This window comes from Cervus canadensis, chromosome 10 (assembly GCF_019320065.1).
Source record: "Cervus canadensis isolate Bull #8, Minnesota chromosome 10, ASM1932006v1, whole genome shotgun sequence".
Classification (NCBI taxonomy): domain Eukaryota; kingdom Metazoa; phylum Chordata; class Mammalia; order Artiodactyla; family Cervidae; genus Cervus; species Cervus canadensis.
Genome location: NC_057395.1, coordinates 2,056,354 through 2,083,755, shown reverse-complemented (window position 1 = coordinate 2,083,755; position 27,402 = coordinate 2,056,354). Strand labels below are relative to the sequence as shown.

Sequence of the window (27,402 nt, the reverse complement as noted above, 5' to 3'; positions counted from 1 at the left end):
GTGTGGTCCTTGCACACTCCCCTCCCCACAGTTTCAGCATGCAGAACCATCACTTGGTTTGCACAGAGGAGATACAGCTGTTTCCCACCACCTTGGGTGCTTGCAACAAAGAGCCCTGCCAGCAAAACACATTAAAACATGTTTTGTTTTGTTCACTTCTCTGGACTCAAAACCTGCCAAGTTTCTAACTGGTAAACAACTCAGTCCTAAAAGCCGGCGTAATCTGACAAACTCTGCCTCATTTTACTAAGTTTCACTATTCATTATGACTTCCTCGGAACAGACAGAGACTTTGGACTTGAAAGAACCTACTAGTTTCTATTATGAGTGGTGGCAGACTACAGAATCTAAAACAAATTTTGAAGAAAGCCTCTGTGGGCCCTCACTTGAAGGAAAACCAATCATTTCCAGTCAACTTACACAAATACTTTTAAAAAATTACTAAAAACTGGGTTTATAACAAATAATCAGATGTATTTACAGCATTCCCTTGGAAGGCAAACTTCTTTGGCAATCTAGAAGTAAAGTCTTCTATCCATGCAAGAGAACCTACATGGAGAGCACTGAACTAAGTGCACCAAGCTGGAAAGCAGAATTGCTAAAACCAACACCTAAAGAACAACAGCACGCAAACATAGAGAACTAATTGCTCCATTGTCCAGGTCATGAAAACCACAGGAGTACAGAACAGAAAGATCAGCAGGAGTCTGAACAAGTGGAGGTGTTGTGTGACAGCAGCCCCGTGAGCCGGGCCTTCCTATGGTCTGGATAACAGCTGGACAGAAAAGTGAGAAACTGGGGCAGAGAGCACCCAACATGGAGTCCCATGGGCAAATTCAGCCCACCTGCCCCTGGAGTATTAGTGCCACTTTAGATTTCAGGGGAAAGAAAAAGGGCATCCCATAATGGAGCCCTCAGATTTAACATCCAGAAGTTTAAAAGCCACTAGATTTATTCTACAAATGTTCCCTGCATGAACTATATATAAGGGATTCTTCTCTTTGTGAACCAGTTGCCAGAAAAAAAAAAAGGTATTCCTCTGCCAAATGACTAAGGCTCAGACTTTTAAGTCTCAGGACACCTTTATACTCCTAAAAATGACTGATGACCTCCAATAACTTTTATATTACATCCAGCAGGATCCTGTAAATGTGCAGCCAGCTCCTGGGAAGGGAAAATGCTATGGGTAAATTTTGCAGATTTCTGTAATGAAAATACTCCTACTATGCAGATTTTAAGCTGCCAATGGGTGACACTGAACACAAAGCTGGAAGAAAATGTGCACAACTGGCTATGATAAGCAGCTCAGCTCTTATATATATAAGCTGTTATATTATATGTGTGTGTGTATATATATATATGTATGTATAATATTGATATTTACTAAATAGAAATTAAAACAGAAATTTTAAAACTACTTAGTAATTAATTTAAAAATAACAATAATTCCATCATACGCTAACATAAATAGCATTTTCTGAAGACTATTTTCAAAGACATAATAATTAGTGCCAAGAATGTCAATGTTTTACATTTTTACAAATTCTTTTAATGTCTGGTTTAACTTAAAACAAGCTGGATTTTCATACCTATTTCCGCACTAAATCTGTTGCAATAAGTTATTTTAATTGGTATATGAGTATGCCTTATACAGATGTATGATTAGAAAAGGTGGAGTGTTATCAATACCTTTTCCAGAAAAATGTGGGTATTCTTCTTGGACACTACCCCAAAACTCAGCAAGTGGTTGTTTTTTGTGGCCATGTGGAATCTGAAAACTTAGTTACGTTAAAATCAATTGATCTGGGACTTCCCTGGGGGACCAGTGGCTAACACAACACACTCCCAGTGCAGGGAATCCAGGTTCAATTCCTGGTCAGGGAACTGGATCCCACACACTGCAACTAAAGATCCTGCATGCTACAACTAAGACCTGATGCAGCAGAATACATAAATGCTAAAAAAAAAAAAAACAAAAAAAAAACTATTGCTGTGTCTTATACTTCAGATGGTTCTTTAGCCAGGAATGATTTTGTAATGTCATGTAGTAGTAGCTACTTGGAAAATACTGAGTTATTGAATTAAGTAGATCTCCCAAATGCTGATAAATTTCATGATACACTATCAGAAAATTACATTCATTAAAATCAAAATCAACTTCATCAGAAAACTATACAATATTGGCAAGTTATCAAGCTCAAAATGGCAGATGAAGAATTTCCACAATTTGAAACTTCTGCTAAAAGCCTGAATTTTATCATCAGCAATAAACACTGTTAACTGTTTTCCTTGATGTGACAAGCTTACTTCATTTGCTTTTGAGAAAAATTTTTCAAATACTCAAGTTTGAACAGACATAGAAATAATTTAGTTATTTGCCACTGCTTTGAGAAAAATTATATCCTGTGGCAGGGGCAGGTGTGTGTGTGTGTGTGTGAATGCAGCTAGTTCGTCTTGTCCCTCAGACAATAACTTGTGTTTTTTCTCAGATACCATGGATCTTCAGTAAGTGGCAGAAATGCTTTCAATGAATGTTCCACTTCCAGAACACAGAATATTAAAACAACATGTACTTGAGGGTCAAAATTTAATATAATTGGTAATGTTTACATGAAGCTCATGTGTGCTTCATCAGGGACAGTCTTAAGTGGAACAGACATTTAAAAAAAAACAACTCTAAGTAAATGCAATGAAGACTGTAATGACCACTAACAAAAGTTTGGTGCCACTTACGTGACTGGGATGAGGCACCAACAGTTTTAACCCCCACTGTTTTTGCACCATCAAGACAAATGCCAAAACAGAGGGAAAAAAAAATCTTAGTATTATTATGAAAATACGGTTATCCTCTAAAACCTCCAGGCATGATTGTGTAACATCATGTAGTAGTTATTTGGAAAATACTGGGTCCTTGGTGTCTCCTCCAGGGTTCCCCGGATCGCACTTTGAAAACTGCTGCTCTGTCCTCACGCAGCCTCTGGGCCCTGCTCACAGCTCCAAGCACACAGTGCTGAAAAGGGCTGTGAGTTTAGCTCCACGACAGCAGCATGGCCAAAATCACCACCCACAGTAATCTTGATAGAACATTCCTGTGTCAGAGACGAGCAAAACAGAAGGTACATTATACCCAAGGGCATCACCAGGACTCTTACAGATGAGACCTGTGGCTTGAGATGCAGTTAGTGCTCCACACACTTTCAAGGAAATGACCCTGCTGCAGAAAAATTAGATATTCTGAAGAACAACTCAAGAAAGATTCATGGGGGTTTTGATAAGTATAAATCATGCTTAAAGTCACTCTAATTGTCTTTCAAGTGTAATTTTCAGGACTTTATTAAACAATGTTCCATCAAAATGGCTTAGTGAGAAGAAACTCTGCTGTAGAAAAGAGAGCTATACCCACTAGAACAAAATTGAATTCCCAGAATTCTGGAGATGAGTTATATGAATCTGTATTTGCAGTGAAAACTCAATGTCCAGACTCTGGGCAGTGAAGACGCTCATGTGTGCATGTGCTCAGTTGTATCCGACTCTTTGTGACCTCATAGGCTGTAATCCACCAGATTCCTCTGTCCATGGAATTCTCCAGGCAAGAATACTGGAGTGGGTTGCCATTTCCTCCTCCAGGGGATCTTCCCAAACCAGGGTTCGAACCAAGTCTCCTATGTCTCCTGCATTGCAGGTGGAGTCTTTGCCCATTGAAGCACCTGGGAAGTCTCATTTTTCTTATAAACATCATATATTCATTCCAAGAATTTTTAATAAGTCAGTCTCACAGAAACAAGTCATACTTACAAATTAACTCATTCTTTAGTTCCCTCAACAAATGTGGGAAGCCTACCTTGTGGATCAGTCTAGACAGCAGAGATAAAGTAGTAAACAAGAAGTGCTTAATCAGAAGGAGACAGAAAACAGATGAAGAGACAAAAACATAATTTGGGAGAGGTGCCAAATTCTTAAAAGAAAAATAAAGAAGGGTAACTAGTGAGGTGGGCCTCCCTGGTGTCTCAGGGATAAAGAATCCACCTGCCAATGCAGGAGACACGAGTTTGATCCCTGGCTCAGGAAAATCCCCGGGAGAAGGAAATGGCAACCTACTCCAATATTCTTGCCTGGGAAAATCCCATGGACAGAGGAAACTGGTGGGCTACAGTCCATGGGGTCACAAAAAATTGGACACAACTAAGAGACTAATCACCGACTCGATGGACATGAGTTTGAGTAAACTCCAGGAGTTGGTGATAGACAGGGAGGCCTGGCGAGCTGTGATTCATGGGGTCACAAAGAGTTGGACACGACTGAGCGACTGAACTGACTGAACTGAAGAGACTAATCAACAACAGCTAATGAGGTAGAGGGAGGGTGGAAGGAAGCTACGTTAATGTATACCTACTGTGGAAAGCTTCTCAGAGGAGGGAACTTCTGTGCAAAAAAACAGTCTAAAAGAAAAGTAGGAAAGAAAGCCATGGGAAGATCTATCAATATACTCATCACATTCCAACAATCAAGCAACTGCTCAAAAAACAAACATAAAATGGGTGTATTTTATATTTTGTAATTTTACACCTCTATTTATGAGGCTCTGAAAAGTGTAAAAATGAACTCATGCTGGACAGTTTACCTTTTTTTCCAGATCCCCTGAAGAATAATCTTCTTCTATAGGATGCCTGAAACATAGATTATGCTGATGCCACCACATTCACCGAAAACCCCACTAGAGACAGGAGTTAATGTGATGAAATAAATGAAGATGATGCAGTTGACAGCCTCACTTGGCTTTGCAATTATAAAAAAAAAAATCTCCTAATAGTGACACTTATAACTGGTAAAACCTCACAATGTTGTAACACAGCATTTGATTAGCACCTAGTGGACTGGCGCCAATCTGTAGCCAGGTTCCCTTATGATGGGGTTTATGATGTCACAGTGCAGCTGAGCGTGTCACATAGCCACTGAGCCCGCCTTCCAGACAGTTAATAAAGGATGAGAAGATGTCAATGCATGGCCTAGCAGACTTCACTGTCAACTCTGCTGCCTGAAAAATCAAATCTATACATTATCTACTTTAATTCCAAGGACTTCAATGAAAACCCAGTAATACCCTATAGGAGAAGCTGGAAAAATATCTTGATTTTTGTGTATTAAGACAGGATTCTCAAAAAGAGTCTGTTTCTTCTATGGGTAAAAAAGAAGAGTTTAAAGAATAAGGCTGAAAACAGGAAAAGAATATTATAAATGTGTACACTTTAAAAATGACACAAAATATTTCACTTCATTTTTTTTAAAAAGTTGTAGTTAGGGACTTCCCTGGTGGTCCAGTGGCTAAGACTCCATGCTCCCAATGCAGGGGGCCCAGGTTTGATATCTGGTCAGGGAACTAAATCTCACATGCCACTACTAAGACCTGGTGCAGCCAAATAAACAAATAAATAAAAATTCTTTAATAAGTTGTTTGTAATTGCATTAAATGAAGACAAACACAACATGAAAAATATAGAATTGGTATCACTGTAGTGTCTTTAGTGTTTTTCTTTCCCATATTGAGGTTCTGTTTTTTTTAAACAGTGTAACTAACAAATGGCAAAAATCAATGGAGTTAAATTTTACCTTGTAAATATCAAATGAAAGCACTGATAACAGAGTTGGACACATAAGACTGATATTTTTACAACTATGTTAAAATTGTAAGGAGAACTACAATATTATCTTTGAATCCTTTCTTTGTATAGGGAATAAACAAAAACTATCTAAAATCTATAATCTGAATTTAAAGGAAATAGTTTTGTTTCTGTAATTATAAATGGCCAAATATGTCTCTTTTAAAAAATTCCCCTTGAAAGCAAAGCAAATATCAGAATCAAGTCATTCTTAATTATATCGTCTATTCTGATAATACCTCCAATAAGCAGTGGTGATCACTGTGGCAACTGGTGATGACAAAATTAGGGTTTCTTTATGCTTTGAAAAACAACACTCTAGCAAATTTTTTTCCCTAGCTGATCCTTATCATTTCCTATTAATAGTACTTGGAGCATCATTTTATATTCTAATATGATATGTGTTTTACTTATATTTATAAAGACTGACTGTGAACATGATCTTTAGGGAAGTCAAAATTCTTTTAGCTCTAGACTTTTAAAAATCAGTCTTATATATTGATTTCAAAAGACTGAAATTAAAATTGATCATAATTTTCTAGCCAACTCTATTACAAAGAAATAAATGCACGTAGTGAAGTAGGTTGCTATGAGATCCTTAGCCCAAAATGACATTTACCCAACAGACGGCTTATATGGGCAAACAGTTGATATTAAAACTACTCTTAACAATGATATAGATTAGATTCATTTCTAATACTGAGGAAGAAATGAACACGCCAAAAGTCTGAAGCTACAGAATGAATGCCTAAAACCACTTATCTTTATTTCTGACCAGTATCAACTTATTGGGATCTTCTCTTGTAGCTTAGTGGGTAAAGAATCTGCCTGAAAGGCAGGAGACCTGGGTTCGATTCCTGGATCAGGAAGATCCCTTGGAGAAGGAAATGGCAATCCACTCCAGAATTCTTGCCTGGAGAATTCCATGGACAGAGAAGCCTGGCAGGCTACAGTCCATGAGGGTGCAAGAGTCAGAAACGACTTAGCAACCAAAGCACCACCACAATATCAACTCATAGGAATGCCTATGAAGGAAACTTCAATTCACTTGAATTATTCTACATTAATTTTTCTACCAATCACTTGGTATATAAGCCTTAAAGATTACTGACTTAACAAAAACAACCTTAAAAAAACAGTAATAATAAACAAAATGTGGTGTGTACATACAAAGAGGAAGGAATTCCTATCACATACAATACAGATAAACCTTCAGGACATTATGTGAAATAAGCCAATCACAAAAAGACAAGGAAAAGAAATGCAAAAAGACAAAATGGCTGTCTGAGGAGGCCTTACAAATAGCTGTGAATAGAAGAGAAGTGAAAGGCAAAGGAGAAAAGGAAAGATATACCCATTTGAATGCAGAGTTCCAAAGAATAGCAAGGAGAGATAAGAAAGCCTTCCTCAGCAATCAATGCAAAGAAATAGAGGAAAACAATAGAATGGGAAAGACTAGAGATCTCTTCAAGAAAATTAGAGATACCAAGGGAACATGCAAAGATGGGCTCAATAAAGGACAGAAATGGTATGGACCTAACAGACTTCAGAAGATATTAAGAAGAGGTGGCAAGAATACACAGAAGAACTATACAAAAAAGATCTTCATGACCCAGATAATCACGATGGTGTGATCACCAACCTAGAGCCAGACATCCTAGAATGTGAAGTCAAGTGGGCCTTAGGAAGCATCACTATGAACAAAGCTAGTGTGGACATGATGGAATTCCAGTTGAGCTATTTCAAATCCTAAAAGATGATGCTGTGAAAGTGCTGCACTCAATATGCCAGCAAATTTGGAAAACTCAGCAGTGGCCACAGGACTGGAAAAGGTCAGTTTTAATTCCAATCCCAAAGAAAGGCAATGCCAAAGAATGCTCAAACTACCACACAATTGCACTTACCTCACACGCTAGTAAAGCAATGCTCAAAATTCTCCAAGCCAGGCTTCAACAGTATGTGAATCATGAACTTCCAGACATTCAAGCTGGTTTTAGAAAAGGCAGAGGAACCAGAGATCAAATTGCCAACATCCGCTGGATTTTTGAAAAAGCAAGAGAGTTCCAGAAAAACATCTATTTCTGCTTTATTGACTATGCCAAAGTCTCTGACCGTGTGGACCACAACGAACTCTGGAAAATTCTTAAAGAGATGGGAATACCAGACTACCTGACCTGCCTCTTGAGAAATCTGTATGCAGGTCAGGAATCAACCATTAGAACTGGACATGGAACAACAGACTGGTTTTAAATAGGAGAAGGAGTACGTTAGGGCTGTATATTGTCACCCTGCTTATTTAATTTATACGCAGAGTACATCATGAGAAACGCTGGGCTGGAGGAAGCACAATCTGGAACCAAGATTGCCGGGAGAAATATCAATAACCTCAGATATGCAGATGACACCACCCTTATGGCAGAAAGCAAAGAAGAACTAAAGAGCCTCTTGATAAAAGTGAAAGAGGAGAGTAAAAAAGTTGGCTTAAATCTCAACATTCAGAAAACTAGGATCGTGGTATCTGGTCCCATCACTTCATGGGAAATAGATAGGGAAATAGTGGAAGCAGTGACAGACTTTATTTTGGGAGGGGCTCCAAAATCACTGCAGATGGTGACTGCAGCCATGAAATTAAAAAACACTTACTCCTTGGAAGAAAAGTTATGACCAACCTAGACAGCATATTAAAAAGCAGAGACATTACTTTGTCAACAAAGGTCTGTCTAGTTAAAGCTATGGTTTTTCCAGTAGTCACATATGGATGTTAGAGTTGGACTATAAAGAAAGCTGAGTGCCAAAGAATTGATGCTTTTGAACTGTGGTGTTGGAGAAGACTCTTGAGAGTCCCTTGGACTGCAAGGAGATCCAACCAGTCCATCCTAAAGGAGATCAGTCCTGGGTGTTCATTGGAAGGACTGATGCTGAAGCTGAAACTCCATTACTTTGGCCTCCTGATGTGAAGAGCTGACTTATTTGAAAAGACCCTGATGCTGGGAAAGAGTGAGGGCAGGAGGAGAGGGGGACAACAGAGGATGAGATGGTTGGATGGCATCATGGACTCAATGGACATGAGTTTGGTTGAATTCTGGGAGTTGGTGATGGACAGGGAGGCCTGGCATGCTGCAGTCCACAAGGTTGCAAAGAGTTGGACACGACTGAAAAGACAAATATTGATGCTTCCTCTTATGTGAGGTATCCAAAAGTAGGCAAATTCATAGAAACCAAACATAGAATGGTAGTTACAGGAGGTTGGGGGTGTGTGTAAAAAGGAACTGTTGTTTAATAGGTACAGAGTGTTAGATCTGCAAGATGAAAAAGATCTAGAGATCTGTGTCACAACAATGCAAGTACATTACAGCAAACACTACTGAACTATACACTTGAACTTGTTTAGACTGTGGATTTTATGTCTTTTCTTTAACCATACACAAAAATAGCAATAACATTGCCCCAGGTTTGCCACATATGATAATTAGCTGGCTCACTGCCAAGAAGATAATCAATCAATTGATTTTACTAAAGGCAATGAGACTGACTTCCCCATCATTTTATAAAACATAATTCTAAAGCTCTGAGTGCTCTCGTGCTCCTGGCCTCAGAGTTACTGCTCAGTACTTAGATTGGCTATTGGTGCCAGGATTTATAAGAACCAGTTACTAACACATCAACACGGATAAAGTTTAAATCTTCTATGCTCTTCATATATCCAAGATCAGAAGCTGAACTGGGACCTAAACATGAAACTATCTTGAAAGTGAAAAGTGTTAGTTGTCCAACTCTTTGACCCCATGGACTGTAGCCTGCCAGGCTCCTCTGTCCATAGAATTCTCCAGGCAAGAATGCTGGAGTGGGTAGCCATTCCCTTCTCCAGGGGATTTTCCTGACTCAGGAATTGAACTTGGGTCTCCTGAATTGCAGGCAGGTTCTTTACCAGCTAAGCCACCAGGGAAGCCCCACAGTAACTATACGTAGCATATAATTATGATTACTCTTTGCTGATTATGCATGTTCCCAGGAAATGTCCTCTGAAATAACCTGGTTCAACACTGAGACCTATGTATTATCATAGAAGTAACAGAAATGTTTAATGCAATCTAAAGCCAGGTTTCCTGGGCTCTGCCTTTTACTAGCTGTGTGACCTGTGACAAGTTACTCAGCCTCTCTGTGCCAAATTTTCCTCAACTGCAAAAGATAATGAAAACAGTACCTTTCTACAGAGTTGTTGTGAGAACTGAGCTATGTGTAAAACATTTAATTCAAAGTGAGTATTGGTGTAAGTTAGGGTTCTTTTTCCTTATACCAAGTACAAAGCAGGAAACAAACCCTTAGAAAAGGTAAAACTAGAAAGTTCTGAGGAACTGGCAGGCCAACTTATACTGGCAGTACCTATCATGGTATATTAACATATCTGATATCAAATAAATAACCATTAGTTTTCAAAAGGTATTTAAAAAGAGGTCTACTGCTGTATAGAACTTACCTACTTAAAGGCAAGTACTTTTCCTGAAGTATTTCTGCTTGCACTATTTTCACCTGATATTGTCTTTACTTAGCATTGGGTTTTGCTGTAAAACCTGAACAAACTTTTTTGGCCAACCCCATATTTTCGACCTCACAAGCAGGCTTTTCTCTCCTATGCCTTTTTGGAGAACCACAGGTCGTACCTCTGGGGTGGGGGAGGGCTCTGAAAGCTCACATTTCTGAAGATCATTACTAAGATGCTGTCATCACAATTAATCAATGAGGGAAAATTTCCCAAAGCCTCTGTGCTTCCCAAATGCAATTCCTTTAATAGTTTGGGGTTTACAGAGGTTGTAGAAGCAAAAATTGAAGTGAGGCAAAGTAAACAAACTGAATCTTACTCAAGGAAGAAACTATAAAAATTAACATTTCTAATATTAAAAAATTTCAGGGTCTAGTCCACTATTTTTGTTTTTGCTGTTCTTTTTTTATTGTGGTAAAAAAAAATACATAATATAAAATTCATCATCTTAACCACTTTTAAGTGTACTATTCATCATATTCACACTTTTGTAAAAGATCTTCAGAACATTTTTATCCTGCAAATCAGAAGCTATAGCCCTTAATCAACAGCATCTCCTGTATTCCCTCCCCACAACCTACTCTTTAACTCAGAAGAATCAGAGAAAGGGTAAAAAAGTAACTGTTTATACTCAGTTATTTTTCCATTACTGTTAGTGACAGACTACCTGCTACTAAAACTGAGACTTGAGCATCAAACAGGAAGTACCTAAAGTCACTGCAAATGAGAGAAAGTCTCTAACAATCTCCTAAACACTAAAACAGACTCATATGCAGTTTTTTTTTTCTGATTATAAGAAGTGAAAAAACAAAATCTTCTTCTGAAATTTGACTTTGCTTTACACCTGCTGAAATTATCTTTGAAACATCAATTTTCTTATTTTTTAAAAAATATTTATTTGGCTGCATCAGGTCTTAGTTGTGGCACATGAGTTAAGTTGCTCCTTGGTCTGTAGGATCTTAATTAGTTCCCTGACCAGGGATCAAATCTGCATCCCCTAAATTAGAAAGTGGATTCTTAATCACTGGAGCACAAGGGAAGTTCTTGAAACATCAATTTTCATTCAAAGCAAAGTAAATCCATGGCTGATTCATGTTAATGTATGGAAAAAACCACTACAATATTGTAAAGTAATTAGCCTTCAACTAATAAAAATAAATGAAAAAAAAAAGCAAAGTATTATCACATTTAATACACTGGGATGAAAATACAGAGTGTGTTTTAAAGCCAAAAATTAAACTTTAAAGAAGCAGAAGGTGAAGAAGAACTAAAGAGCCTCTTGATGAAAGTGAAAGAGGAGAGTGAAAAAGTTGGCTTAAAGCTCAACATTCAGAAAATTAAGATCATGGTATCCGGTCTCATCACTTCATGGCAAATAGACGGGGAAACAGCGGCTGATTTTAGTTTTTTGGGCTCCAAAATCACTACAGATGATGATTGCAGCCATGAAATTAAAAAACACTTACTCCTTGGAAGGAAAGTTGTGACCAACCTAGACAGCATATTCAGAGAAGGCAATGGCAACCCACTCCAGTACTCTTGCCTGGAAAATCCCATGGACAGAGGAGCCTGGTTGACTGCAGTCCATGGGATTGTGAAGAGTCGGACATAACTGAGCAACTTCACTTTCACTTTTCACTTTCATGCAATGGAGAAGGAAATGGCAACCCACTCCAGTGTTCTTGCCTGGAGAATCCCAGGGACGGCAGAGCATGGTGGGCTGCCGTCTGTGGGGTCGCACAGAGTCGGATACGACTGAAGTGACTTAGCAGCAGCAGACAGCATATTAAAAAGCAGAGACATTACTTTGCCAACAAAAGTCCGTCTAGTCAAGGCTATGGTTTTTCTAGTAGTCATGTATGGATGTGAGAGTTGGACTACGAGTGCCAAAGAATTGATGCTTTTGAACTGTGGTGTTGGAGAAGACTCTTGAGAGTCCCTTGGACTGCAAGGAGATCCAACCAGTCCATCCTAAAGGAGATCAGTCCTGGGTGTTCATTGGAAGGACTGATGCTGAAACTGAAACTCCATTACTTTGGCCATCTGATGTGAAGAGCTAAGTCATTTGAAAAGACCCTGATGCTGGGCAAGACTGAGGGTAGGAGAAGGGGACAACAGAGGATGAGATGGTTGGATGGCATCACTGACTCAATGGACATGAGTTTGATTGAATTCTGGGAGTTGGTGACGGACAGGAAGGCCTGGTGTGCTGCGGTTCATGGGGTTGCAAAGAGTTGGACATGACTAAGCAACTGAACTGAACTGAAAGAAATATACTAGCAAAATAAACTAGCTATTATTATTAGGAAAGAAGGGGGCGACAGAGGATAAGATGGTTGGATGGCATTATCAACTCAAAGGACAAGAATTTGAGCAAAGTCTGGGAGATAGTGGAGGACAGGGAAGCCTGGCATGCCAGTCCCTGGGGTTGCAAAGAGTCAGACATGACTTAGAGACAGAACAACACAACTAGCTATTATATACAAAGTTATCAAAATGTGAGTACAGATTATATAAAAAATTATTATTCAAATCAAACAAAATGGTCACCAATATTAATAGTTCACAAATTATTTTTACTTATGTCCCTTAAACCCTGAATTACCTTCAAGAATAAGTTACATGTCAAAGTAGCATATTTTCTTGAATTAGCTAAGGAACAATGAAGATTTAGCATTTACTGAAAAAAAAAAAATCAGTGTTCTATCTTCTCCTCCTAATTTATGTTACTTTTTAGAGCTAAGTGAATACAAATATTATGATCAAAAAAATTAAATTATGGCACTTAAAAATAACCAGGAGAAAGAATACATAAAATTAAAGAGCAACAGAAAGAAAGTCAAAAATAAAATGAAAATTTTTATTTTACAATCTTAAAAGGAATATTTCCTCCTTTAGTAAGAGCTGCTCAAGTCACGGAATCAGCATACTAAGGTTTAAAAAACAAGATTCAATGAAACACTGAGCTTGAGCTAGATGTACTCAGCCAATAATAAATATAACAAATCAACCTAACACGATGCAGACCATCATATACAAATATGATGTTGCTGGCCAATTAGCAATAACAAACGTTGCTTGTTTTGTTTTCTGACAGCTATTCATATTATTCCTGGTCCTACTTAGGACAGAGGAGGTAGACTTTTGGCACACCTGGCAGAACAATGAGAAATGCCATCCCAATTTTCCACCAGTTTGAAACAGCAAACATGTAAGGCATACACTGAAACCTATCCCTTGTTAAATCAATCGTTCCTACTCCAATTCCTCACTGCAAGCCAGGCCTGTTTTCCTCGAAGGTGCTTCTCTAACACACCATTGGCATCTACAGCAGACAGGGTAAGAGGAGTGAGCAGACTGCAATCCCTGAACAATACTCCGCAGTGGCTTCCTCTGCTCCACAGAGTCCTCTTGTTCCTAAAACTACAGAGGGTGTCAGAAAGGTGGAATTTTACATTAGAACTAAGTCTCTCAAGGCACTGTGCTGACCTTGATGCTCGTGAGTTTCTGCTCCTTGTATCTTTCCTTCCTATCTTGGCTGAAACTTTAAGAATTGGTCATCTACACAGCAGAGTTATTGAGCCTTCCGAGTCAGGCCTTGGGCTGCATCAGGAGCTGTAAGGCATGAAACCTCAGACAGCACACCCTCTCCCAGGACTCCATCCGGGTTCCCTCACTCAGACAAGAGCTTCATGGCAGCATTATCAATTCCCAAGACACATGGGACAAAGAAAGGGCAGGGGGCCGTCATTGCTGCTTTCAGAGCAGATTACACATTGTGAGATAAATGAGAAAACATGAGTATGGTGAGCCTATTATGCCAAGGAATTACGCTCAGTTTTATTAGGTATGATCATGACATTTGGTTATTTTAGATAATATGCATAAGCACTGCATACCCAGAAGAAAGGAGGAATGAGATGACATGATGTCTGAGATCTGTAGAGCTGCTTAAAATTCTTTCACAAAAAGGGAAAAAGAAAAATTAAAAAAATATAAATTTTGTAGCAAGTGCTACAAAATCTTAATTTTAGGTTTTTATAAATGTCAAAGTCTTATTCTACTCTTACATATGTCTGAAATCTTTCATCACAAAAGAAATGATATGTTCCCATTACCCATTTAAGGATTATATTACTTCCAAAGGCTCTATGTGTAACTTTTAAGACTACCTGTATATACAGTAATTTTGCTTGTCACTATTTTGGCTTTGGGAAAGGGTTTTCTCCTGGCTAGGTGATATAAAATAGACTCTCTTAACTTATCACCAACAGTTTTTCCAGGGGGAGAGGAGTAGACTATAGTCTTATATACGTATCAACATATACACTTAGACAAGACTCCAACTTCAATTTTTTAAAAAAACAATCAACATAAAAAATAATTCAAAGCAAGAAAATACCCAAGTCACAGTACTTAAACCTTGACAATCTTACAAGCCAGCCTACAGCCCTTGGATACTGTTACCACTTGATCTCTATTTGCTTTTGGATACAGACAGAAGGGGCAGGCTCCACTGATACCTGGGAAGTTATAAAACAGAAAAACCTCAAACTGAGGACGCTAGCCTCCCTCCCTCAGTCAGCAGAGCAGAGGTGTGAGGGCCAAGAGCAAGCTTAAGTTTTCACATCTTTATAACTGGGATGATTTGCAGCGTTAACTTGATTAGCAGAAGCCCTGGAAAGGCCTGGATAGGCAAAACTACTACTATCGAATGACCAGAGGCAAAGGATCCGACCCACTGAAACTTTGGGTTATATCTTTTGTTCTCACACTGTTTAATGATTAAAAGACCATGTGAAAAGGAAAGTAAGTGTCACAAATTCCGCTTTATACAAGACTGAATTTAAGTCTAAAACATCTGGGAATTCATAATCCTCTAGTTTAAAATAAGTGGCAAGAATATACAAAATATCAGGAATTATTCAGAAGAGTCAGTCACTTTTAGCATACATTATAGGCTTAATGAATGAAGATTTCAGCTTGATTTCCTAATCCTTCTATCATATAATATTGCATAATAATGAATACTCAAAAATGAACTGCTTCAGGCATTACAAGAATCCAAATTGATAATAACGTTTAGAAAATTTTGACTGCTAAGAACTGTGTCCTAATTCTGCAAAACATCATGATCCATAAAGGATTTATGGCCTCACATCCATGGAGGATAACTCTTATTTAATCAAAAGAATCAATGAATCAGCATACAGATTTCTTCTTAACCTCTTAACATTCCTAGTATGTGAAAGATAAACACCGTGATATAATTTTTGATCAAGTGTTTTAAATATATGGAAAATAGAATAAGATAGCAGGTCTATGAACTTGCTATCCAGATGTAATGACTATCAACATGTGATATACTTGAGATTTTTAAGGAAGTAAACATTATGAATGTAAACCATAGCCTTTTCCTTGCTCTGTGGTTCAGCCTTCTCACAAGTCTCTGTCTCTGAGCCCTTCTATTTTATTTAACTCTCCAAACTTCCCCACACCCCAGCTCACACTCTTTTGTCTCCCAGAGCCATCTTTCTCTTTCACAGGAAAACTCTTGAAGAATCTATTCTTCCAATTTCTACCTTCTCTCTCTCTTAATTATTTTGTAACCTACTAAAGCCTGGTTTCTGTTAACTATAGACTCCTATGAAATTTCAAAAACCTCATTAATCCGAGGTTATTTTTCAGACTTTACATTGCTTGACATCTTCAGCAACTTCTGACCGAGGCTACAGAGCTGGGTGTCACCCAGGCTGAAGGCTGGAGGAAAAAGCGGGTAAAGGACGGGAAAGCAGTACCTACAGGGAGAGAAGTGGGCGCAGGAGGACGAGTTGCTCTCAACTAGCACTTTAGCAAAAGGTGAACTAGAGATCTGGAATCACAGTTATAAAAACTCTAGTTGCCATTTTTGTCTTTTCTGAAATATTTGTCACCAAGGCAGGCAGGATTGGACTTCCTTGGTGGCTCAGACAGTAAAGAATCTGCCTGCAATGCAGGAGACCCAGATTCAATCCCTAGGTTGGGAAGATCCTCTGGAGAAGGAAATGGCAACCCACTCCAGTGTTCTTGCCCAGAGAATCCCATAGACAGAAGAGCCTGGCGGGCTCCCGTCCATGGGGTCACAAAGAGTCAGACATGACTGGGTGACTAACACACTTGGTACTTTGAAATGGTAAATAATTGTGATGTGTGAAAAAGCATGACACATAACTGTATGATCTTAATTACATAAAAATGGATGCTTGGTTGTGTAAATACACAAATGAGATCTAAAAGGACGCATCAGATGGTAAAGTGCTTATGATTCTGGATGACTTTGGTTTTTGTTTTGGTTTCCTATTATGCACAGGTTAACTTTTAAGAAATAAATGTAATTTTAAAAACCTTAAAAGAAAACTCTTCTTAGAAGACTCCATATTAATCAAAAGATATATGTATATTCTATTAATACTCTTTTGGCAGACAAAAAGACAATAGGATAAACATCAAGATGCTAACAACAATTAAATTTCTGCCTGTAAAGACTACAGGTGGCATTAATTTTCTTCTTCATTTAATAATACACATTTTGCCCATTTTCTACAATGAACTTTTTTTTTTTTTTTAATGAGAAAAAGGCTGCTTTCTTGAAAAATAGCATGGTCTGTATGCCTGTTTTCCAGGGTGACAAAGAAGGGTATTGCCAGGGAGATGCAGCTACACAGAGCACTAGTGAGGAGGAAACCCCAGGGAGCGAGTGGGTGTTGGGAGCCTCAAAGAGGAAAGAAGGGCAGGCTGGGTGCAGGGCGTTTTGGAAAAGTCCAGGCCATGCAGGAACCAGGCTGGCCGGAGACAACCCAGGAGTTGCCTGGCACTGCCGCGGGCCTTCCAGGCAGCCATCGGTCCTTTCTAGTCTCTCTTCCAGATACTGCAAAGTCTCTCTACTGCTCGAACTCTCGTCACTGTGATGCCACCCAAATGGGGTCCCCGCTCCCAGCTTGCTGATGTCCCACCCAACACCACCTGGCCACAGGTATCCTGCTTTGGTGAACACTTAGAACATGGGATGGTCCACTCTCTCAGATGCATACCACCCTCCACTTAACCCTGACCAGCTCCACTTCCCAGCCCAGACACAGCTCCACTTGGCCTCAACGCCAGCAGTTCCTGCCACCATCCTCTACCTTCTGTATACTCTTCCCTGGCCTAGAGAATATGCTTCCCTCTCCTTATATACCCAGTGACCTCCACTCACCCTTCGTAATAAAACCCTCTACAGAGCACTCTGAATATTCAGGAAATCAACCCTGAATATTCACTGGAAGGACTGATGCTCAAGCTGAAGCTCCAATACTTTGGCCCTTGATAGCAAAGAACTGACTCACTGGAAAAGACCTTGATGTTGGGAAAGATAGAAGGCAGGAGGAGAAGGGGACAAGAGAAGACGAGACGGTTGGATAGCATCACTGACTCAATGGACATGAGTCTGAACAAGCTTCGGGAGATGGTGAAGGACAGGGAAGCCTGGCGTGTTGCAGTCCATGGCGTCACAGAGAGTTGGACATGACTGAGTGACTGAACGACAACAGAGCACTCCTGGTCACCCAGCTGCTTCCCCTCTGACAACTCAGTCATTTCTATGTAACATTTTGCAGCACTTCTTACATGGCGAGACTTATTCCTTAAACACACTAAACCGAGAGACATCAAGTCCAGGAAATCCAGAGCCTCATGCATCCAAAACACCACCTAGATACGGAAGGGGCTCAGTAAGTAGTTGATGAACTAAATAAACGTATCTCTTTTTACTATATACTTTTATAGATATCTCAGAAATGAGGTTTAAGAGCTGAAAAACAGCTAACTCATATTGGTGCTCTCTAAATGAAACCAAGTCAAAGTTTAAGGCCTAACTAAAAAGAAAGTAAAGATTAAACCAAGTATATACTGGGCAAATGGCAAGATTTCTATCATCTTTAGAGGTGAGAATACAAAACTACATCAGTTTGGAATTACCAACCTTACCAAATAGTAATTTGAGGGCTACACACGATGCAGGGGGTTTTGTTTCTCTTTTACATAGTGTATGTTACAATGCAAAAGTAATTCAAACATATCTTCTCTTGGAAGGCAAATCAGTAAGAATGGCTGATACCCAGGGAACAGGGGAAACTTAAGATTAATGGCCAGAAAACAGAATCTGCGAGTAATTCTCATTTCCACACAGGCTGACTTTCACGGATGCCTGCCTGATGCCTACGTTGAGTTTACCTGAGCTAAAGTGGGGATTGAATTTTGACCAGTCTGCATCTGCATGTGAGCAGATTCGCTCTCTGCCACAGAATCTGGTAAACTTCCATCCTGCTGAGAGTCAATTGTTTCCATGGTCATTTGTCTGAAAAGACAATAAAAAGGAAGAAGAATTAAGGCCCTATCTGAAATATCTGTTTTCACCTGGCTTTCTGGTTGATATTCATTTCTATCATCCAATTGTTCTACCTTGTTTTTCCAGAAATAGATTCAGTGGCAAAGCTCTAACTCTCCAAACGTAAAGGTACCTTCTCTGCTCACTGGATATGAACACTATACCAAGGGAGCACTGCACAATGTCCCATGGGAATTAGTTTATTTGAAAAATTTTTAATCTTACAATAAAGTCTCCTTGATAATTATTTTAAGCTCTCTAGCATAAATTAGTGATAAAGCTAGATTTTATATTTTACATGCAGTTTACACATCCTATGACTCTCATGGCCTAATAAACCTGCTTTATACTATGATTTAGTATGAAAGAATTTCCACATTACCTACATTAAATGTGTTATTATATAAAGATGTGTCTGACTTTGTCAGCACTAAATAGTTTCTGATTTAAAAAAACGTCAAATAGAATCACTCAGAGCAGACCACTTGTCCTGCAGCTCCCCCTTCACTTAAAGAGGAGAATCTAATTTTTCCAGGAAAAACTTGTACATTTTTTGCTTATAATTTCAACTTAAGTTAATGATTTCTATACAGGCTCTTTCTAGACAGAAGGTAAGCCATATTATAATGTTACCCTACTACGAGAACATATAAAATGCAAATAAAATCAACAAAAAAATTTTTTTTAAACTTACAGGAACTACTCCCTGCAATAGTGTACTTTTCAATCATTAATAATATAGTGTGTTTTTTTTCACCTCAGTAGCCTAAATATATATCCCAAAAGTATGCAGGCAACTTAGAACTTTAAATTGAAATGTCCAGATGTTTTTTCCAGACTGAATTCTTTTGCATTTCAAGAGCTATCACCTGAATCCAAGTCTTCTGTTCTCAAGGCTGTCTGCTATAGTCTGCACTACACCTAGAATTATTTCTCTCTATTCAAACAGTTTAATACTTACAACTGACCGTGACAGTTTAGAGCAATTATAAAAATCTAGAGTCTACAATGAAAAGATGTCTTTCCCTCAACATTCCCCAATTCTTTTATCTCTTATTATTTCCCAGCATGGACCTTCTAATTCTAGGTAAGCAGAGGCCATCCCCCTGCAAAAACTGCCAATTCCTGAGGTTCCACTTTTGCTTGTGAGCAGTTTCCAAGGAGAATACCTAGAACATTTGATTCTGCAGGATATGAAAAGGTATTATCTGGGAAAGAGTGTAACAGGAAAAACGCTTGGTCAGAGTTTAAAATATCTGGGATTAAAAGGGTTTCTTGGCCGCAGAACTTTCTCTGAAGCTTGACTATTCCAGTTTGACTTGGGAAGGATGATGCAGATCCAGTCAACAGCATTTTCCAAAAGAACTATCCCAAACCCTTTTCCCACAAAGCAAGTCCTAGCAGAAGTGGTTTGGGAAGAGTGTGAGAGATGTTGTCTTCTGCTTCTTCTTATACCTTTATTAAAAGCTCTTCAGGTTCTGTCAAGAACTTGAGTCTCCACTCAAACATTACCCTCTGAAAGGCCTTTCCCTTTCAGAAACATTCATTTAGCACCATTTACATGACAGACCCTGAGAGTACAAAAGTGGGTACGTCACAATCCTTGCTCTCAAAGACACTGTTCTCCACTTGGGCCTTAGATTCTCCAAGAGTCCTCAGACAACCTGTCTTGGAATTGACAAACACACCTGTAAAGAGAAAAAAAAGCAGATCCCCAGGCTTGACCCCAAACCTACTGATTCAAACTTTCTGGCCTGTGAAGTTGCTCAGTCGTGTCCGACTCTTCGCGACCCCACAGACTGTAGCCTACCAGGCTCCTCAGTCCATGGAATTTTCCAGGACAGAGTACTGGAGTGGGTTGCCATTTCCCTCTCCAGGGGATCTTCCCAACCCAGGGATCAAACCTTGGTCTCCCGGCACTACAGGCAGACACTTTGCCTCAAACTTTCTAAGGGGTCTAATTTTTATATCTAAGAGATTGTGATAGCTATTAAAATTTGAGGAAAACTTAGCTTATTCGTAAATGCTATTGGTTAGACCCGTAATGAACACAAATTGTGTGAAGGATGCTATGTATGAAATGCTTTGTGAAACACAGGAAAACTGAAATAGACCTGAGGATGGGACCATATGAGTTGTACGCTGAAGAAGGAGAGGGTAGAAAAGAACAGGACAACCAAGAGAGGAAGGAAAATACAGAGCATGTTTGGAAAACAGAGTAGCTGACTACAGTGGACAACCTGGTGAGGCATGCAGGAGCCTGCTGGTTTTCATCCTTAACAACTTCTAAAGGGCAATATAGTTAGTTCTTCTTATAGAGGTGAGGAAAAGGAGGCATAAAGAGGTTTAGAATCTGATTTTCCACAAAGGGATTGAGTAGCAAAGCCAGGTTTCGAACCGAGGTCTTTTCCCAAAGCATATTCTCAATGACCAAACCAAACTGCCATTCAATCTCTCTCACAACATGAGCTCACTTTACCTTTACAGCCTCATCTCCAGTCACTCCATTCCTTCCCACATTCTGCATTCCAGCCTCCTTACGAGCCAGGTCTTTGGTCGAATACACATCTTATTTCCTCAATTCTAATTTTCTATATCTGTATTTCTCTCTTCCTCGGATGCCCTTCAGTCTTTCTTTGTCCAATGGACACATTTCTACTCATTCTTCAAAGTCTGGATCAAGGACACCATCTTTAAAAAGTCTATTCTGATAGCCTTGGGCAGAATGATTCTGTCCTGAGTTCCCAAAGCATCTTGTGCAATCCCTCCATTTCAGCACTTGTCTAGCATATTCATCTGTCCACAAAGTTCTAGCAACAGTGTGAGGAACAGACACAACACCTTAGATTTCAATGTATTCCCAGTGCCTAGAATAGAATCTACCATAATCATTAAGGGAATTAATTAATCAACTATTCCAGAAGACTATATGACTGTCAGGTGTTAAAATAATAACAAGGAGGTTCAGAGAGATTCGGTGTCTTTCTCCAGGGCTCACAGAAGACTGCATGACAGCGGGTGAACAGGAGGTCCGGTGTTCATGACTCCAGGGTTCCTTCCACAGCTGGCACCCTGAGCAGTATCCCCGTGCAGACACGTCTTACAAAAATGGTGTGCTTCTCAGTATGCTGCCACTACTGTCCAGTCTCCACTCAGATGGGCCTTGCCTTTCACAGGAGGATGTACACACTCTGATTTTATCCGGTTTTATTCTCCTGCAGTGCCTTGTACAGGGCCCAGTGCATGTCATTCAGTCCAAGTTTGTTACTAAATCAATTTATTTGAAAGTAAAAATCTACAGAAGAGCAAGGTCAGCGCTACCAATTTACACAGCCTGTCATCTTCAAATAAGTTCATTCTGCTGATCTATACCCAACTCCTCTCCTAAACCCACTAAAAGCCAACCCCAGACCAAGACTCGGGGCAGAAGATTCAACTAACATTGAAGTGCTCAACTTGGGTCAGGCACTGTACTGGGCATTTTCAGACACTAATCCAGCAGGAAATAAAGGGCCCGGACCTCAGATGGAAATGACACATATCAACACTAATATCTGTAAATCAGTCTCAACTAGTTTCAATGGAATTTGTTTACCAAGTGTAAGAGAAAGACCCATTTTAATCTTGCACTGTTCACTTACCTACTTTATAGCAAAAATTAAAGAGGTGAATCATATGATATTTTCCCCCAAATCTCACTTTCTATACCAAATTTTAAAAACAGTTGTACTAGTATTAATAATCTGTATATTAATTAATTATATAATATTTCAATCTTAAATACAAATGAGAAAAAGACCAATTAGAAAATAGAAATTATGGAATATTTAAAAATAAACACATACAAAATGATAAAAATGAAAACAAAGTTAAAAGTCCATTAAGTACTATAATCTACAAGTAAGCAAAATACTGGCAAACATTTGGTCTACAATTCTAAAGAACAGATAAGGATTTGCTAACATGGGCATATTTAAACTTATAAATGATTAATGGTAGTAGCAACATTCTTTTCTTATGAAAGTTAAATATTTCTTCTGAAATCTTTATTTATTAACAAACCATTCTCTTCTTCAGTAGAAAAGTAAATGTTATCCCAACATGTTTTGAAAAGTTGGGATTTATTTTAACAAATGTTAATATAATCATTGTTTTAAAAGAACAGGATCCACACAGTTGCACAGTTTTCAAAGTCTTCTAGGGTGAACTACCTTTAGTGTGGGTAGAATTGTATTTGTGGGTTACTCTGTTATTTTCTAGGTTTTCAGTAGAACATCTATGTCATATTTCAAAAACTCCCCAAAATACTGAACTACAGCAAACAGTACAGTACTGTTTATATATGATTTATATAACACACTTGGAAGAAATGAATACAAAGGAGTATATTTGTAAAAATTATGTTTTTATAATTATAGAAATATTGAGATAATTAATGACCAAAGTTATTTTGGCATATCTATGTACCAAGCACACACAAGATATTTAAAAAGAAGAAAAAATGAGAAGAAAAAGGAAAAACATTTTTGAAGAATTCTATTCTAGGTACCCAGGAAGATATTCTTTAAAGAAAGGAAGAAAAAAAAAGAAAGAAAGAAACAAAGAAAAGACATACAAGCCAAAAATATCTAAATGAAAAATAAAAGTAGCTTCCTAGTTATAATTAAAGTGTACAATTAATAACTTTGAAAATCTTAGTTGTATCCAATTTGCAAAGACAAATTATACTGCAGAGCAACTATATTTATCCATGCAAAACTTTTTCACCTGCTTAAAAAACAGAATTCAGCAACAAAAGGAAAAATGATTAAAGTTGTTTTTATTATGTCTTTTTAAACAGTTTTATAAAAACTGTCATGAAAAATTCATTTACTTTTGGCTGCTAGATCCAACTGATGAACCAGAATGTCTCTGAAAATAACTAAAACAAAATCTGAAAAATAATATTTGGATTTCCAGAAAACATTGGTAGAGATGTGCTGTTTTACAACTTTAGGTACAGGTGTTGACTAAAGGCAAGAATGAAAATGAAAACTCTGTCCACTTCCGTATATACCATCTCGTTTGTAACTGAAAAGGCCAGCACTTAGAACGAGCTGACCATGAGTGACCACTCAACTCCTATGTTGCCTAGCACAACTCATAGTAGACGACAAACTCCCTAATTGAAGAGCTGAGCAATTTGGGTACATACTATTATAGTTTTATTGTAAATATATACACACACACACACACACACACACACACCCCCACCCACCCATATACATACACAAACACATATACATATATACACACACCATTAATTTATCCATTTTAATTTTAAGCTAAGAACTTTCAAAAGAATAGAAAAATAACATATCCACCTACCTTAGATTTGTCTTCATATATTTTTTCCTGCCACATCTGCTCATTATTAAGACATTTATAATCAATGCTTTGCTCCTTCCTGTTTTCTTCTGTATTTATCCTGCAGTAAAATTATAATGTTGAATTGGGAGATCATAAGATTTTATTTAAAAAAAATTAAAATCTCTCACAACTACAACAAAATACCCTAGTTCCATAAAATTAAAAAAAAAAAAAGCATAGAAAGCTGAAAATGTTTGTATTTTCTTTTTCAAACTTACTTCTACCCAATTTCCTTATCTTCGGAGGAAAAAAAATTTCAGAAAAATTAAATTGTGTGCTATTTATCAGATGATTTTCTATTGAACACAGCAGTGCTGTTTGAATCATGTAATACACACTGCAACATGCTTCTATCAGCTCTATTTTACAATGATAATAAACACTTAATAAACTGAATGAATTATCATTTTCTCAAATTTCATTTCACTGAAAACAAATTTGTCAACTGTTTTTCATATACCTTAACTTCAAAACTGGGTCTTGTTAAAAAATTTTAACTCCAAACAAAATAGTAATTTGTCCTTTAGAATCTCCTCTGACAGCCTTCAGTCTATTTTAAAAAGCTGTTTTAGACACTGTAGAAATTAAACTCCATTTTTTTTTACTACTATCTCCTTAAAACATTACAGCATACTAACACATATATATGGAATATGGTAACGATAACCCTATATGCAAAACAGAAAAAGAGACACAGAAATACAGAACAGACTTTTGAACTCTGTGGGAGAATGTGAGGGTGGGATATTTCAAAAGAACAGCATGTATACTATCTATGGTGAAACAGATCACCAGCCCAGGTGGGATGCATGAGACAAGTGCTCGGGCCTGGTGCACTGGGAAGACCCAGAGGAATTGGGTGGAGAGGGAGGTGGGAGGGGGTGTCAGGATGGGGAATAAGTGTAAATCTATGGCTGATTCATATCACTGTATGACAAAACCCACTGAAATGTTGTGAAGTAATTAGCCTCCAACTAATTAAAAAAATAAATAAATAAAATTAAAAAAAAACAAAAAAAAAATAAAAAGCTGTTTTAGACACTGTAGAAATTAAACTCCATTTTTTTTTACTACTATCTCCTTAAAATGCACATCTGACACGCTGCTGCTGCTGCGCTGTGCTCAGTCGTGTCTGACTCCTTGCGACCACATGGACTGCAGCCTGCCAGGCTCCTCTGTCCATGGAATGCTCCAGGCAAAAGCAGTAGAGTGGGTTGCCATTTCCTCCTCCCTCAGGGATCGAACCTGCATCTTTTGTGTCTCCTGCACTGGCAGGTGGATTCTCTACCACTGTGCCACCAGGGAAGCCCTCCACATGCTGAATGAAGTAAAATCGACAAAGAAAAAGACCAAAGGAGAGCAGTGAGCTCTCAATTTATTTTAGATTTGAAAAGGCAAACACTGGCATTCCTAAGTTCCTCCTGGGCGTCTATGCCAGCAATGGGTGCTCTGCCACAAACAGGCTATTTTTCAGGGCTCCCTCATAATGGTCCCTTTGTAATGATGTTACACCATCCCACCCCAATTTGGAAACTGAGTTGGGAGGCAGGTGTGCCACCCCGCACTAGGGGCACCAGGACAATGATTATTGTTACCACCTGCCCCCACTCTACAACAGGGATGAGAAATGGTAGGGCATTGGAACCAAACCCCACCCCCACCCCAACCAGGCTGCCCCGGTGGCTCAGTTGGTAAAAAATCCACCTGCAGTGCAGGAGACTGCCTGCAATACAGGAAACCAAGGTTCGGTCCCTGGGTCAGGAAGATCCTCCCGGAGAAGGAAATGGCAACCCACTCCAGCCCTTTTTTTTTAAAATTAATTTTTAATAGAAGGATAATTGTTTACAGAATTTTGTCATTTTCTGAAAAACCTCAGCGTGAACCAGCCATAGATATACGTATCTCCCCTCCCTTTTGAACCTCCCTCCCCTCTCCCGCCCCATCCCACCCCTCTAGGTTGATACAGAGGCCCTGTTTGAGTTTCCCAAGCCATGCAGCAAATTCCCTTCAGTTATCTATCTTACATATGGTAATGTAAGTTTCCATGTTACTCTTTCCCTACATCTCACCCTCTCCTCCCCTCTCCCCACTCCAGCACTCTTGCCTGGAAAATCCCATGGACAGAAGAAGCCTGGTGGGCTCCAGTCCATAGGGTTGCAAAGAGTCAGACACGACTGAACCGACTTAGCACAATAAATAAATTGGCACCCAAGGTACGCCAGCCCTTGTGCTAGGCACCCAGACACAGATAATAAAATGTCTCTGATCTCCAGGAGCTTGGATTCTAATGAGGAAGACAGACATTTAAGCAAGGAATAATGATAATATTATCTGAATAATGATGATGGGCATGACACCATCCAGTAGTACTCTGGCCACCAGATGTGAAGAGCCGACTCATTGGCAAAGACCCTGATGGTGGGAAAGACTGAGGACTGGAGGAGAAGGGGATGACAGAGGATGAGATGGTTGGATGGCATCATTGACTCAATGGACATGAGTTTGAGCAAACTCTGGGAGATGGTGAAGGACAGGGAAGCCTGGCGCGCTGCAGTCCAGGACATTGCAAAGCGTGATGACTGAGTGTCTGAACAACGATAACATGACACCATCTAAGAGGGGAGAAGTCACTCCCAATTTCTCTTGGAAATACCATTTTCTTGAGTTTAATTTCTGAGTAAGCAATACATTATCATTTGGAACTCGAGTAGAAAAAGGCATTTGATCAAGTCCCAGGACCAGCCACCCATTTCCTCTTCCCAGCTTCCTGCCACCCCTACCACCAGACATCAAGAGAGAAAATGATTAACCTCACAACAGAACAGTGACCATCAGGTAAACCTGATCCTGACTCAGGCTCATCAAAGAATTATTTCATTCCCAATACTCTCTAAGAAGTCATCAGTGACCACCTGCTTGCCACATCCAAAGCAATGGTTTTTAGTCTCTATCTTCCTTAATACACCTAACAGCATCTCCTACTCGTCAAATTTTGTCCTCCTTGAACTCTTCAGGGCACCAAATTCAAGCTTCCCTGCCAAGTTATCCAGTCCTTTGCCCCAGTCTCCTTTGGCCCACTCTTTAAGGGTTGGTGTTTCCATGCTCCCAGTCACAAAAACAGCCACACTCTCCCTCAAGACTGCTTCATCCTTGCTAGATGAGTCTCACATCTCACCTCCAGCCTGACCCCTCTCTGGTTGAATGCTCAGGAGTATCCGACTCTTTTGCAACGCCATGAAAGCTCCTCCGTGCATGGAATTTTCCAGGCAAGAATACTGGAGAGGGTAGCCGTTTCCTCCTCCAGGGGACTCCTTCTGACCCAGGGATTGAACTTTTGTCTCTTTTATTGGCAGTACCACCAGTGCCATCTGGGCCTGTATGTATCTGCCAAT

The 27,402-nt window shown here is 39.0% G+C and overlaps 1 protein-coding gene across 9 annotated transcripts in view; it reads right to left on the bottom strand.

Annotated features, from left to right (window-relative positions):
• CREM (cAMP responsive element modulator) overlaps positions 1 to 27,402 on the bottom strand; it is a 65,653-nt gene that overhangs the window by 32,236 nt on the left and 6,015 nt on the right. For 8 of the 9 annotated variants that reach the window (XM_043478932.1, XM_043478930.1, XM_043478935.1 and 5 more), the window contains exons 2-3: positions 23,969 to 24,068; positions 18,448 to 18,571 (exon numbers count right to left, since the gene is read on the bottom strand). In XM_043478932.1, the coding sequence (XP_043334867.1) occupies positions 18,448 to 18,571; positions 23,969 to 24,012 (168 nt within the window). In that variant the 5' untranslated portion in view covers positions 24,013 to 24,068. The remainder of the gene's footprint in view (positions 1 to 18,447; positions 18,572 to 23,968; positions 24,069 to 27,402) is intronic. The other variant, XM_043478933.1, reaches the window with a different exon arrangement.